Source organism: Pelophylax lessonae, assembly GCF_965119305.1.
Source record: "Pelophylax lessonae genome assembly, chromosome: 4".
NCBI lineage: Eukaryota > Metazoa > Chordata > Amphibia > Anura > Ranidae > Pelophylax > Pelophylax lessonae.
Genome location: NC_138771.1, coordinates 671,866,514 through 671,882,634, shown reverse-complemented (window position 1 = coordinate 671,882,634; position 16,121 = coordinate 671,866,514). Strand labels below are relative to the sequence as shown.

General features: G+C 44.9%; 1 protein-coding gene across 1 annotated transcript in view; it reads left to right on the top strand.

Annotated features, from left to right (window-relative positions):
• LOC309553107 (asialoglycoprotein receptor 1-like) overlaps positions 1 to 15,174 on the top strand; it is a gene marked incomplete at its 3' end in the record, with an annotated part of 50,076 nt that extends 34,902 nt beyond the window's left edge. Inside the window, exon 9 of the mRNA XM_082254004.1 lies at positions 15,064 to 15,174. Within this exon, the coding sequence (XP_082110130.1) occupies positions 15,064 to 15,174 (111 nt within the window). The remainder of the gene's footprint in view (positions 1 to 15,063) is intronic.
• Positions 15,175 to 16,121: the final 947 nt, after the last annotated feature.

The following is a 16,121-nucleotide window of genomic DNA, read 5'->3' as shown; positions in this document are numbered from 1 at the left end:
TCTGAGCAGGAGACAGAACAATCCCTCTCAGCGGATGTGGCAGAGAATGCACATTCACCATCACTCTTCTAGAATCACAGAGGGCAGGGGCGTAACTACAGGGGTTGCAGGGGTTGCAATCGCTACCGGGCCCCATGCTCCAGGGGGCCCGGTAGCAAACCAGTGGGTGAACTTCCAGGATCGCAAAGGTCACACTTGCGACCGGACCCTGGCATTGCACCACTGTGGGGAGGCCCCAAGATTGCAGGAAGGGGGCCCACAAGATTGCAGGAAGGGGGCCCACTGCAGAACTTGTGAAAGAATCCTGCTGTGGGACCGTAATAAAAGGCCATGCAACGAGGGTAAAGAGCCCCAGGATTAGTGGGAAGAGCCCTGGGCTTGAAGGTAAGGGCCCCGGCCAGGGGTCTGGGGGGCCCTTCATGGTTTTTTGCATCAGGGCCCTGAAGGTTCTAGTTACGCCTCTGACAGAGGGACTCCACAGGTGAGTACCAAATCTCCTCTTTGACTTATAGAAATCACTATAACTCGCAAACTATGGCCTGTGCTCATGGTTGGATATATACTAGCTTATGCTCTAGGCCTAGTATCATGGGCTGCCACCTCCAATCTCCAGCTAACCTACTCCAGCATTACACTAACAAGACTGGACAACATAGCCAAAGAAGAAACACCAAGGTTGGGGCAGAAATCCTAAGATAGACATTGTGCCCAGTATCCATCAACACACAACAAGACTTGACAACATAGCCACAGATAGAACAACAAGGCTGGGGCAGAAAGATTTATTCTGCCCATCCTTCATCAATACACAAGATTAGCATAAACAGCATTCAGCAGCGCTTAATATGTTTGCACATATCATTTATCATAATAGTCCTCATAAATGCCATGCAAATAAAGTCTGAAACATTCAGTCCTTCCGATGGTAAAACAAGTTTCACAATAAACAATGGTACTCCCAGTGCTCTTAATATAGTTCCAGCAAACGCCTTCACCACACCACACATGCTCCCCTTCGGAGTGGGCACTCACCAGATGACCACTGGTCATTTGCATGTAAGCATAGGTTTCTTGTACCCTTGGAAACCACGAATAGGGACCCTCCTGTTCACTGGGTAATCACTGCGCTGTGTGCGGAGACAGAGCTGTCAGGTCCCCACTGTTCTCTATGGGGGAATCGGATGGGAACGGACCGTCTGTCCATTCTCATCCGATCCCATCCGATCCACTGGACAGATGGAAAATAGGGTTTCCATCCGTCCAGATTTGACAGGTCGGATCGGATGTCAGAGGACATGTCTCCGCTGACATCCAATACCCCATAGAGATGCATGGGGGGACCGTTCAGATCCACCAAAAAAACGGACAGGCGGATCTGAACAGTCCGCCTGTGTGAAAGGAGCCTAAAGCCCTGTACACACGCAAGAATTATCGGCCGACCGATCGTCCGTCTTTTGTCCAGAGTGGTGTCTGTTGGTTGGAATGTGCCTAGACTGCACACAAATTTTCTCGCACAACAAAATTCTACTTCAGAAGTGATGTCATGTGTTGGTTTGCTTTCTTTGTGTTCTTTCTTCACTGGGCATGCCCAGACTTGCTCATTAGATTTTTCCCTGTCGAAATCTGTACTGACTGCACAAAAATCGGCCGTTGTGTTGACGGCCAACAAAAATTTTATAGCCTGCACACCAGATTTTTTCGGCCGAAAAGTCGGAGTTGGTTGTCGGAAGCATCATACTAACAAGCCGAAAATCGGCAGATCAGTCGTCGGACGAAAATTCCCTGCCAATTTTCGACGCGTGTGTACAGGGCTTTAGGCTGGCCATACATGTTCAACTTATGTTGTACAATTTTCTGTTAGATTTACCACAAACCACATAATGTGAGGTCAAAGCTAAACAACACATTCACTTGTATCTAATTAGGCAGGCCTTCATACTACATACTAGAATGTAAATTTCAAGAAAATTGTAAGAAAATTGTATCATGTATGGCCAGCCTAAGAGAGACACATTAAACACATTGGGGTTGATTTATCTAATTTGGAGAGTGCAAAATCTACTGCAGCTGTGCATGGCAGTCAATTAGCTTCTAACTTCAGTTTGTTCAATGAAGTTTTGACATTAAAACCTGGAAGCTGATTGGTTTCTATGCAGAGCTGCACCAGATTTTGCAGTTTCAGTAAATAAACTCCATTTTGTCTTTTTTCGATTAAATACTCAACAAGACTGGACAATATATCCACAGAAGGTACAGCAAAACTTGGGCATAGAGTGACATTCTTCCAAATCCCCATCATGACAAACCAAGATTAGACAACATATCCACAGATACAACCACAAGCCTGGGCAAGAAAAACTGAAAGACTTTCTGACTACTCTTCATCAATACACAACAAGACTAGACAATATAACCACAATAGGAACACCAAGAACATGGCATAAAGACAGATAGACATTCTTCCCACTCTCCATGAAAACACAAGACTAGACAATAAAGCCATAGAAGAAACACAAAATTGGGGCAGAAAGACCTAAAGAGCGATTATGACCACTCTCCAAAGAAGGAACATCAAGGCTGGGGCAAACATCCTAAGAAAGACATTCTTCCTACTCTTCATTAGGGATGATCGAAAGGTTCGGGTCGACCATCGGTTCGACCCAAACGTTGGCTGTTCAAAATTCGGCCGAATTCAGAACTTTCTGCGGAAAAATTTCGGAATTCGGCCACCAGAACCGCCCAAAATGCAATGGGACAGGAACTGGGCCCAGAAACATCAGTAAAAGCAGATTGGATTGACTAGGGGGTCCAGAGGCCAATCAGGAGTGAATACGCCCCCCATACGCCCCCCAGTATATAACATAGCCCCACCAAACCTCTAGCACTGTAATAGAGAGGCTGTGGAAGAGAGTGGAAGCAGTTCTGTTACTCCTGCTGCTCCAGTGTCATTTAGCAATTATTAGTGTGAGGAAAGGGATATGCAGTGTAGTTAGGGTACTATAGACCACTATATTTAGATTCAATAATCTAGTTTCTGTAGGGAAAGTGTTAAGTGTCAGGGTGACCGTAGTGTAGTTTAGGGTGAACTGATTCTGACTGCTATGCCAGGGTGACCGAACTCATCCATGTCAGGGTGACCGCCAGAAAAAAAAGATAATTTTTCTTAGAATTTCAGTAGCGCAGGGATGGGGTTCCGCTCCTTTCACACCTGGGCGTTTTTGTTGCAGGCGTTTATTGGGCATTTTTTGGGCGTCTTTGGAGGCAGGCATTACATCTGAACTTCTGTATAGGGGTATATATACACACACACATATATATATATATATACACATACACACATATAGGTTTTAAAGGAGCGGAACCCCATCCCTGCGCCACTGAAATTATTTCAGTAGCGCATGGATGGGGTTCCGCTCCTTTCACACCTATATGTGTGTATGTGTATATATATGTCTGTGTGTATATATACCCCTATACAGAAGTTCAGATGTCATGCCTGCCTCCAAAGATGCTCAAAAAATGCCCAATAAACGCCTGAAACAAACATGCCCAGATGTGAAAGGAGCGGAACCCCATCCCTGTGCTACTAAAAATTCTAAGACAAATTATATATTTTTTTCTGGTTCTGGACATGCTACAGAGCTGAAACTTCACAGGTACACTTTTTGGCCCCCCTCCCCAGACACTAAATCCAAAGAAATCTCTTTTTTTTTTCAAAAATTTTTTCAATAATTGACAATTTTTAAGAACTTTTTTTTGTGTGATTAATAGTCCCTGGGGCATGACCCAGAATGACCCAGAACCCTAGGCACTTTTTAGGGACATTTATTGGGTTTTAGGGGCTTCAAAATTGTGTTTTTTGTTTCCAGAAGTTCGGGTCCCATTGATTTCAATGAGGTTCTGGAATCCAAACTGAACTTTCGGGAAGTTCGGGTGTTCTGGTCGAACCGAACTTTTCAAAAGTTTGATCATCCCTACTCTTCATTAGGGATGATCGAACGGTTCGGGTCCACCATCGGTTCGGCCCGAACATTGGGTGTTCGAGGTTCGGCCGAATTTAGAACTTTTTGCCCAAAAAGTTCAGAATTCGGCAACCAGAACCACCCAAAATGCAATGCTTCAGGAAATGGGCTTTAAAAGCCCGTGATTGGACCAGAACCATTAGCAAAAGCCAATTGAGGGGGCAGGAGAATGCTAGGAATGTGATTGGAGTGACTAGGGGGTCCCTAGACCAATCATTAGTGAATACGCCCCCCAGTATATAAGATCGCCCCCGCCATATTCCCAGCATTGTTATACTGGACATGGAAGAGAGTGGAAGCAGTTCTGTTAATTTTACTTTAAAAGTGTCATTTAGATATTTTTAGTGTGAGGAAAGGGATATCTAGTGTAGTTAGAGTGCTCCTTTACACTTAAGTTAGCTTCAAAAATTTAGTTTCTGTAGGGAAAGTGTTAAGTGTCAGGGGACCGTAGTGTAGTGTAGGGTTAACTGACAGTGACTGCTATGGCAGGGTGACAAAACCCTTCCATAGCAGGATGACCGCTATAGAGAAATGATAATTTCTCTGAGTTGCTTCGGGACAGGTATGTGGCTTCTCACCAGCAAGCATTTTTTATGCTGCAGGGGCTGCCACTGCCAGTGCTTTTTTGAGGACATGTTTGATGTCAGACATGACATCTGAACATGTGTATAGGGGGTATATATACACATATATGTCTGAATATATACCCCTAGACATATATAGGTGTGATAGTAGCAGAAATAAATGCTTGCGCTAATGAAATCATTTACAGTAATATATTTCTGCTACTATCACACCTATATATGTCTAGGGGTATATATTCAGACATATATGTCTATATATACCCCCTATACACATGTTCAGATGTTTTGCCTGCCTCAAAAGAACCCCAAAAAATGCCAAAAAAACGCTAGCGTAAAAAAAAAAAATGCCCAGGTGTGTTTTTGCTGGCATTTTTTGGGGGGTTTTGGAGGCAGGCAAAACATCAGAACTTGTGCACAGTACCACTATACACAAGTTCAGATGTTTTTCCTGACTGCAAAGAACCCAAAAAAATGCCTGCTATTAAACCGGCAAGGTGTTACAGCAGAGAAGCCATATTCCTGTGCTTAAAGTTTTCTAATACAAACAATCTTTTTTTTTATGGTTCTGGACATGCTACAGAGCTGAAATTTCACATGTACACTTTTTAGACCCCCCAGATCTGAAATCCAAAGTAAAAATAAAAAAATCTCTTTTTTTTTTTTTTTTAATAATTTTTCAATCATTGGCTTTTTTATCAAAAATGACAATTTTTAAGAACTTTTTTTGTGTGATTTTGTGTCTGGGGGGTCTAAAAGGTGTACCTGTGAAGTTTCAGCTCTGTAGCATGTCCAGAACCAGAAAAAAGATCATATAAGTGTAAAAGAGGGGTCCCACCATCCATGCTCTACTGAAAAATCATCTTTTTTCTGGTTCTGGACACGCTACAGAGCTGAAACTTCACAGGTACACTTTTTAGACCCCCCAGACACTAAATCCAAAAAAAGTCATGCCTGCCTCCAAAAATGCCCGATAAATGCAAGAAAAAGCGCCGTAGAGAAGCCGTATACCTGTTCTAATAAAAATTATAAGAAAATGCTAATTTTTGGGGGGTTCTGGACATGCTACAGAGCTGAAACTTCACATGTACACTTTTTAGACCCCCCAGATACTAAATCCAAAGTAAAAATCAAAAAATCTCTTTTTTTTTTTATAATTTTTCAATCATTGGCTTTTTTATCAAAAATGACAATTTTTAAGAACTTTTTTTTGTGTGATTTTGTGTCTGGGGGGTCTAAAAGGTGTACCTGTGAAGTTTCAGCTCTGTAGCATGTCCAGAACCAGAAAAAAAGATCATATAGGTGTTAAAGTTAAAGGAGGGTCCCGACCCACATCCCTGTTCTACTGAAAAATTATCTTTTTTTTTTCATGGTTCTGGACATGCTACAGAGCTGAAACTTCACATGCACACCTTTTAGACCCCCCAGATACTAAATCCAAAGTAAAAATCAAAAAAATCTCTCTTTTTTTTTTTAAAATTTTTCAATAATTGGCTTTTTTATCAAAAATGACAATTTTTAAGAACTTTTTTTTGTGTGATTAATAGTTAATGGGGCATGACCCAGAACCCTAGGCACTTTTTAGGGGCATTTATTGGGTTTTAGGGCTTAAAAATTGTGTTTTTTGATTACAGAAGTTCGGGTCCCATTGATTTCAATGGGGTTCTGAAATCCGAACTGAACTTTCGTGAAGTTCGGGTGTTCTGGTCGAACCGAACTTTTCAAAAGTTCGATCATCCCTACTCTTCATCAACACAGATTGACATCAATACTAGACAACATAGCTACAGATAGAACACATATAAAAGTGAGCCCCCATTCACACTACCGCGACGCTACTTCGCACCGCGACCTCCGAGGTCGTGGTGCGAGCAGCGCACCGCGACCTCGGAGCGGCCGCCACGGACTTCATAACATTGAAGTCTATGGCGGTCGCCTCCTGGTCGCCCTAGTGTGAACCGGGACTTAAGAAAAACTGACAGAGATATTCTCCCCACTCTCCATCAATAAACAACAAAAAGAAACAACATAGTCAAATATAAAACACACGGACTGAAGCAGATAGACGGAGAGAGACATCCCGTCCAATGTTCATCAATTCACAACAAGACTGGACAACGCAGCCACGGAAGGTACAACAAGGCTGAGGAAGAAAGACCGAGGGAGCCTTTCTGCCAACTCTCCATCAACACATAACAGGTCTAGAAAACACTGCCACAGAAATAACACCAAAACCCGGGCATAAAGGCTAAGAGAAACATTCTACCCATTCCCCATTAATACACATCAACATTAGACAACATAGCCAGAGGTAGAACCCAAAGGCTGGGACAGAAAGACTGAGAGAGACCTTCTGCCCACTCTCTATAAACATACAACAAGACTAGACAACATAGCCACAGAAGGAACACCAAGACTAGGGCATAAAGACTGAGAGAGAGAGAGAGACCTTCTTTCCTCTTCCCATCAATACACAGGATTAAACAGTGTAGCCACAGATAGAACTCCAAGGCTGTGGCAGAAAGACCAAGAGACATATTCTGCCCACTCTCTATCAATACACAACAAGGCTAGACAACATAGCCACAGGAAAAACACCAAGGCAGGGGAAAAAAGCTCAAGAGGACACCTTTTGCCCACTCTCTATTAATACACAACAAGACTAGACATCGGGGTCAGTAGTTCGATATCAGTTTTTGCAGATGACACAAAATTGGGCAGGGCAATAACTGCACAGCATGAAGCAGATATCCTACAGAATGACCTGGACAAAATTACAGAGTGGGCAACGACATGGCAAATGAGGTTTAATGTGGAGAAGTGTAAGGTTTTGCACTTGGGGACTAAAAACATAAAAGCACAATACACATTAGGAGGGGAACCCTTGGGGGAATCAAAAATGGAGAAAGATCTGGGAGTCTTGGTTGATGATAGATTAGGCAATAGCATGCAATGTCAAGCGGCAGCTTCCAAAGCCAGCAGATTATTAGCATGCATAAAGAAAGGGATGTATTCCAGAGATAAAACTATAATCCTTCCACTTTATAAAACTCTGGTCCGATCACATCTGGAGTATTCTGTCCAGTTCTGGTCGCCAGTCCTCAGGAGGGATGTGTTGGAGCTGGAGAGAGTCCAGAGAAGGGCAACTAAACTGATTAGGGGATTGGAGGACCTTAACTATGAAGAGCGTCTGCAATCGCTTGATTTATTCTCCCTGGAGAAGAGACGCCTGAGGGGGGACATGATAGCAATTTACAAATATCTCAATGGGGATCTCAGCTTAGAAAAAAAGCTGTTCAGTCGAAGGGATTGCATGAGGACTCGGGGGCATACAATGCGATTAGAGGAGAAGCGTTTTAACCTCAGGCAACAAGGGGGGTTCCTTACTGTGAGGGCTACAAGATTGTGGAATTCTCTACCACAAGAGGTGGTTTCTGCGGGAAGTATGGTGGCTTTCAAAAGACTCTTAGACGTACATCTCAAGGATCAGAACATTCAGGGCTATGTGAGATGATTGCAGCCACACACACCTACACAGGTTGAACTGGATGGACTATTGTCTTTATTCAACCTCACCTACTATGTACCTATGTAACTATATAGCCACAGAAGGAACACTAAAACTTGGGCATGAAGGCTAAGAGAGACATTCTGCCCAACCCCCATCAATACACAGCTAGGTTAAACAATGTAGCCACAGATAAAATGCTAAGAGTGGGATAGAAAGACTGAGAGGGACCTCCTGCCCACTCTCAATCACTACACAAGCCTAGCCCATTACCCATCAATACACAAAAAGACAGGACAACGTAACCACAGAAGGAACACCAAGGCTGGTGCAAAAAGACCAAGAGAGACATTCCACCCACTGTCAATCAATACACAAGACTAGACAGTGCAGTCACAGAAGGAACACCAAGGCTAGAGTAGAACGACTGAGAGAGTCATCCTGCTCACTGATCATTAATACCTAGAATAACGACTAGAAGACCAGAGCTAACTGCACCCCCACTACTCTACTTGTGGGCAGGGCCTACTCGCCCTGCACGTGAGGGTATTCTTCTCGAGCACATGCTCACTAACGCCCAGGACCAGGTGGGGCTGGGTTCATGCGAAAGTAAACATTAGGGCACAACCCTGGGTTAGAAGTGACCCGTACACCTTGAATTGCCTTGAAGCTACATACAAATGCCTTCTGTGTAATCCTTTGTCCCATTTCACTGCACACCTTGTCTTTCAGAATGTACCATTTAGAGGGGGACACTGCTGAGCTTGTGTTTGGCTCCACAAGTCCATACTGATATTTGGGTGCTGTTGAAGGTTCTTCATAGAACTCCTTTATTGCCGCTGGCATATACAGTACTTTGGCAAACCTGATAGCACAGAAGACCAAGAGGTATCGTTCTTTCTATTAAGGGAGAGTTGAATTCCCCATGTACCGGCAGATGGCTCCTCAACAGGTGCTTGCAGTGGTTCTTGCACCCGGGAGTACTGCCGTGTAAGGCTGTCTTCTCTAAGGGTCGATTAGAGTCATCCGGCTTGTTAGCGGGGGGTAACCAGTGACTCAGGAGCTGCAGGGGTTGCAGTAGTGTAGACCTTATCTGACTGGGTAGGTGCAGGTCCCTCTGATAATGCTATTAAGGAGTTTGCCAAAATAGCAGCAAGTCTTTTTAGGTCAGGTTCCCAACATGGGGTGGCTGCAGCAGCCAAAAAGTCCCATGTGGGTGATGCCCTTATGTTGGGTTCTCCCGTCAAGGACTCAAATCCGGCCCGGGTGGGGAGGTCCACGCATGGTCCCTCAAGCCTAACTGGTGAAGGACCTGGGGAACCATGTACGGTGGACAGCATTGAAACTGGCAGTATCACTCTCAGTTGGGTGGCTCTGGTTACAGTGGTAGCAGAAATGGCAATGGCAAACCATCAGATCCCAAATCTTGAGGTTCCTTTGAGCCATCCAGCCTTACAAAAAGGAGGGTGTAGCAGGAAGGGCAGCGAACCCATGGTGAAAGGTTGGAAGATTGCCTCCGGCACCTAAAGCAGACCAGACACAGCACATCCCGGGTCTCTAAACTGGCTGTGAAACATGAAGACGACGAACCAGTAGAAGATGCCGGTGTTCAGGATCGCTGGTTCTTGAGTGGGCTTGGAGCTTCCATGGCAACACTGCATGTGGCATCTATGAACACCTACACCAGCAGGAACCACATAGAGGCAAGGAACATCGGGGTCTGAGCTCTTTTATTTGCCATGGGTTATTAGGTAAGCCAATGATAACACGACACTTATCCCAGGAACCAATCTGAAATTGGCCTGTGGTGATCACAAGCAAGCATGGACAAGTCCTAACTAACATCCATGGTCCCTTTGCGCTTTAGGCTTCAGGTGCATGGGGGGTATCCTGCTGACTATGCCAAGTTTATGGGCGGGGCCTACTCACCCTGCACCTAGGGGTACTCTACTTGTGCTCAATAATGCCTGGGACCAGGAAGGACCACGTTAATGGGGAGTAAATATTAAGGTGGCACCCCAGATTAGACATGAGACATACACCTTGCACACTGACCCCTTAATACCGGAGGACCTGTCAGCCTTGTCTGTACCACTTCTCGCTGTGTGGCTTCTCACTGAGTTACTCCGTTATAAATGGCCATCCAATCCTTCCTCTTCACCCTGAATGCTTTGCAGGCCCAGTTCTTCTACATGCGCCATGTACCTCTATGCACCTCTTTGAATAACTTCAGCCCAGGCATGAAACAGTTGGACAGACTTTACTGGACAACTTGAAAAATACAGTCCAACAATGCAATGCAGTTCATTCCTGTCTAACTAAACCCGGGCTACCCAGTGAGTACCTTCCCAGAGGTAAGAGTCCTGGTGTGGTTATGAGTAAGCGATCTTCTGTATCGTGAAACGTGTCAACCTGTTGCATGTCCCTGTGATGCACTGTCTGTATTGATTCTTCATGAGGAATAACCACTTCACCCCCCTCACTGTGCCTCTACTGCGGCACAGTGGCTCGTTCCCGTCCAGCGACGTAGACCTACGTCGCTGGACTCTTCCCCTTGTGGGCGGCGCTCAGCGCCACCGGAGGCTCGCTCCCACTGTATTCAGTCACAGCGGGAGTCAGGCCAGGGGAGTCTTCCCCGATCGTCGGGGAATCTAGTTTGGAGATCCGCCCGCTTGTGTAAACAAAGCGGGCGGATCTCCTAAGTGACAAACAGTGACAGATTGCAGGGTTCAGCATAGCTGAACCTGCGATCTGTCCCTGTGTCACTCAGTCACCTCCCCCCACACACGTCAGTAAGCACCAGGCATACATTAACCCCTCCCTCTCCAATAAAATTAACCCCTTTCCTCCCAGTGTCATTTTTACAGTAACAGTGCATATTTATAGCACTGATTACTGTAGTAATGTCACTGGTACCCCCAAAAGTGTCAAAAATGTCAGTCAAGGGTCCGATCTGTCTGCTGCAATGTCGCAGTCCTGCAAAAAAAAATCGCAGATCGCCGCCATTACTCGTTAAAAAAAAACAACAAAAATTACAAATTGGCCTAAAATGATATAAAATTTAGATTTTTACATTTTTTGGGGGGAATTTCATATAAAAAAATGTGAAAAATATTGTTATTTTTTAAAAATTTGCGCTCTTTTTTTGTTTATAGCGCAAAAAGTAAAAATCGCACAGGTGATCAAATACCACCAAAAGAAAGCTCTGTTTGTGGGAAAAAAAGGACGTAAATTTAGTTTGGGTATGGCGTTGCATGACCGCGCAATTGTCAGTTAAAGTCGCACAGTGCTGAATCGCAAAAAGTGGCCTGGACGTAAGACAGCAATATCCTCCAGTGGTAAAGTGGATAAAAGGCACTTCTAATTTCATTTACGTCTGAGTGCGGTCCATTTTCCTTTTGGTTTATCGAGTTTTGGATGGCGGATCCGACCTGCACCGGAGTGCTTTGTCTCACCTGAGCAGCTTTCCTTTTCAGCTTCAAAGATGTCACCTCATTGTAATAAGAACAACAGACAGGAAGAGATAACCAACAAGTTCAGTACAGTGTACAGGAAATTACAACACATCATAGAAATGCATAGCATATCACTGAGCATTAGCGACATCTAGTGTCCTATTTGTGAACTGCAGTTAATCTGTAATAGGCTAAGCTTTAAAGTTGTTGTATCTCCAACAATACTGATAGTTTGGTCCGAGTTGTAGAGAATCAGAACGGGTGATCTGTCATCTCTCAGCACACTTCTCCAACAACAAGCCTGCAGAAACCGTGAAAGATAGCCGGAAAATTATTTTATTATACACAGGAATATAATAAGTGGGGGCTGTACATAATTTCTGGCAGTCCTGTACAACACCATGGCCTATGTTGGCTTCATAGAAATGTGGCCCTGCTTGTGCCCATGCGTAGGTACCAAGAGAGAGATGAAAGGTGCCATCATATAAACCCAAAGCTGAGAGCACTCGGAGATTGAAGAATTGCAGATACGGGATTGTATTTCATTCCCATGTAAAAGGACTATTCTCCTCTGAACCTGGGCAGCTTGATTTCCACCTTTATAAAGGATCCTTTGTGGATGTGAATTATTGATTGACTTTTTTATGGGAAAGGAATCAATGAAATCCTCAATTCTGGTGACTTTCCTCATATAGACGGTTCAGGGTGGTAGGCTTTTTTTGCTGTTTCCATTGTGAATGGTACCCTAATTGTGAACCGTACCGTACCACTTTTTTGGGACCCTTTCGTTGGGGTACCAAGCACATTAGTACCGTACCAACAGGGTGGAGCTACACTCTGCAAAACTTTGATTAGTTGACAGAGAATCGTCTATCACAGCTTTCCTGCTACACCACGCCTATAATGAAAGGGTACTATTGGCAGTGGAAATGCAAGGTGTACCGTTCCGAACCGTACCGTACTGAACCGAACCGTACCGCACTGAACCGAACCGTACCGCACTGAACCGAACCGTACCGTACTGAACAGAACCGTACCGTACTGAACCGAACCGTACCGTACTGAACAGAACCGTACCGTACTGAACCGAACCATACCGTACTGAACAGAACCGTACCGTACTGAACTGAACCGTACCGCACTGAACCGAACCGTACCGTACTGAACAGAACCGTACCGTACTGAACTGAACCGTACCATACTGAACCGAACCGTACCGTACTGAACAGAACCGTACCGTACTGAACCGAACCGTACCGCACTGAACCGAACCGTACCGCACTGAACCGAACCGTACCGTACTGAACAGAACCGTACCGTACTGAACCGAACCGTACCGTACTGAACAGAACCGTACCGTACTGAACCGAACCGTACCGTACTGAACAGAACCGTACCGTACTGAACCAAACTGTACCGTACCACTCAGTGGAAACGAGGCATAACTGTCCACTCTCTTGACCAATGACAATATCTCTTAGCCCGAGGTTTCATCCAACGAACCTCCTTCCTGATAGATCCTTAACTTGACATGGATTGCTAAAGAGAGAAGAACCCCAATCCCGGCGCAGAAAAGGCATGTGAAGAGCACCGGTCACCTCTTTATAAATGTGTCTCTACTCTTTTCAGATTCATTACAGTACATATTATATCTGCTCAACCTCCCCGGTTTATGATCTGTGGGTGCATAAACTGGTGCGTTGTCTTCTCTGACCAGTTTACACACCATTCCCTAATATATGCTGGATGTATCTGCTGTTTGTGACTGCGGGGGGAGATTAGAGTGTAAGCTCCTCTGGTACAGAGACTGATGTGACTGTGGGGGAGGGGACATTAGAGTGTAAGCTCCTCTGGTACAGAGACTGATGTGACTGTGGGGGACATTAGAGTGTAAGCTCCTCTGGTACAGAGACTGATGTGACTGTGGGGGGAGGGGACATTAGAGTGTAAGCTCCTCTGGTATAGAGACTGATGTGACTGGCTCAGTGATCTCTGTACAGCGCTGCGGTATATGTCAGAGATATATAAATGTATAATAATAATAGTGTGTGACTGTGGGGGAGGGGACATTAGAGTGTAAGCTCCTCTGGTACAGAGACTGATGTGACTGTGGGGGAGGGAAAATTAGAGTGTAAGCTCCTCTGGTGCAGAGACTGATGTGACTGTGGGGGGACATTAGAGTGTAAGCTCCTCTGGTACAGAGACTGATGTGACTGTGGGGGAGGGGAAATTAGAGTGTAAGCTCCTCTGGTGCAGAGACTGATGTGACTGTGGGGGGACATTAGAGTGTAAGCTCCTCTGGGGCAGACACTGATGTGACTGTGGGGGACATTAGAGTGTAAGCTCCTCTGGTACAGAGACTGATGTGACTGTGGGGGGACATTAGAGTGTAAGCTCCTCTGGTGCAGAGACTGATGTGACTGTGGGGGAGGGGACATTAGAGTGTAAGCTCCTCTGGTGCAGAGACTGATGTGACTGTGGGGGAGGGGACAATAGAGTGTAAGCTCCTCTGGTGCAGAGACTGATGTGACTGTGGGGGAGGGGACGTTAGAGTGTAAGCTCCTCTGGTACAGAGACTGATGTGACTGTGGGGGAGGGGACATTAGAGTGTAAGCTCCTCTGGTACAGAGACTGATGTGACTGGCTCAGTGTTCTCTGTAGAGCACTGCAGTAGATGTATAGAAATATGTATTAATAATAATAATCAGGGTTTTTTTTCTCAAAGAATAGGTGCAGGAACTCTCCCCTTCTGAGTCACCCCTTTTCTCCGCCCCTACCCACCTCCGAGGAATGTTCCTTGGTTCCACCCCTTGCCCATCTCCCAGTACTACCCTTTATGGAGAATACATTACCAAATATAACTTTTTTGTGGCAAGTAATTTGTATGTAATTTGCAAATGAGAACAAGAAAAGCAGGAAAATAGATCCCCGCAGCCAGCAACAATAATAGACCCTACATGAACAATAGATCCACCCCCCCCCCCCAAAAAAAATGGACCACTCGCAACAAAATATCACCCAGAATTACAATAGAACCCCAGCAACAATAGAACCCCCAGCAACTATAGACCCCCGGCAGCAACAACACATCTCCCCACAGCCAGCATTAACAGACCCCTCCCTCAACAGTAGAACTCTCCCAGCAACAACTGACCCTCCAGCAGCATAAGACTCACCCCACCAACAATAGTTTCACCACCAATAACAATAGACTTCCAAAGCAACAATAGACCACCCCGTGGATCCCCTCCAGCTACAATAGACCCCCCAGCAGCAAGCATCAGTAGACCCTTCAGCACACCCCAGCACCCCTTGCATACATTCAGTACTGGAGGTGCCGGAACTGCATTCCCCCGCGTTCCTGCTGAAAAAAAGCCCTGATAATAATAATAATAATAATATTAATATTATGTGAATGTGGTGAGGACATTAGAGTGTAAGCTCTTCTGGTGATTGTATAAAAAAAAATTGTAGTAACAGTTTTTGTTTTTCTATAGAATTTTCTACGTAACCTTTCACAGTCACAGAGTTTGTGGATCGGTCTTTCAGAGGAGGAAAAAATCTGGAAGTGGGTGGACGGCACATCTTATGAGAGATCTCTAAAGTAAGACACCGATCTTCCTTCTCACATTACTTTCAATACACAAAAATGTTTTTTTGCTGATGTTAGACCTCTTACCTAAAATACTTGTAGGCTTTAACCACTTTACCACCGGAGGATTTTGCTGTCTTACGTCCAGGCCACTTTTTGCGATTCGGCACTGTGCGACTTTAACTGACAATTGCGCGGTCGTGCAACGCCGTACCCAAACGAAATTTATGTCCTTTTTTCCCCACAAACAGAGCTTTCTTTTGGTGGTATTTGATCACCTGTGCGGTTTTTACTTTTTGCGCTATAAACAAAAAAATAGCGACAATTTTGAAAAAATAACAATATTTTTCACATTTTTTTATATGAAATTCCCCCCCAAAAAAATTAAAAATCAAAATCTTTTAACATTTTAGGCCAATTTGTTTTCTGCTACATATTTTTGGTAAAAAAAATCGCAATCAGCGTATTTTGATTGGTTTGCGCAAAAGTTATTGCGTTTACTAACTACGGGAAAGATTTCTGTCGTTTTTGGTGTGTTTTTTTTAACTAGTAATGGCGGCGATCTGCGATTTTTTTTTGCGGGACTGCAACATTGCGGCGGACAGATCGGACCCTTGACTGACATTTTTGACACTTTTGGGGTTACCAGTGACATTACTACAGTAATCAGTGCTATACATATGCACTGTTACTGTAAAAATGACACTGGCAGGGAAGGGGTTAATTTTATTGGAGAGGGAGGGGTTAATGTATGCCTGGTGCTTACTGACGTGTGGGGGGGAGGTGACTGAGTGACACAGGGACAGATCCTATGCTGAACCCTGCAATCTGACCCTGCCTGTCACTTAGGAGATCCGCCCGCTTTGTATACACAAGCGGGCGGATCTCCACACTCGATTCCCCGACGATCGGGGAAGAGCAGCGGCGATCACTGCCGCTCCTCCCCTGGCCTGACTCCCGCTG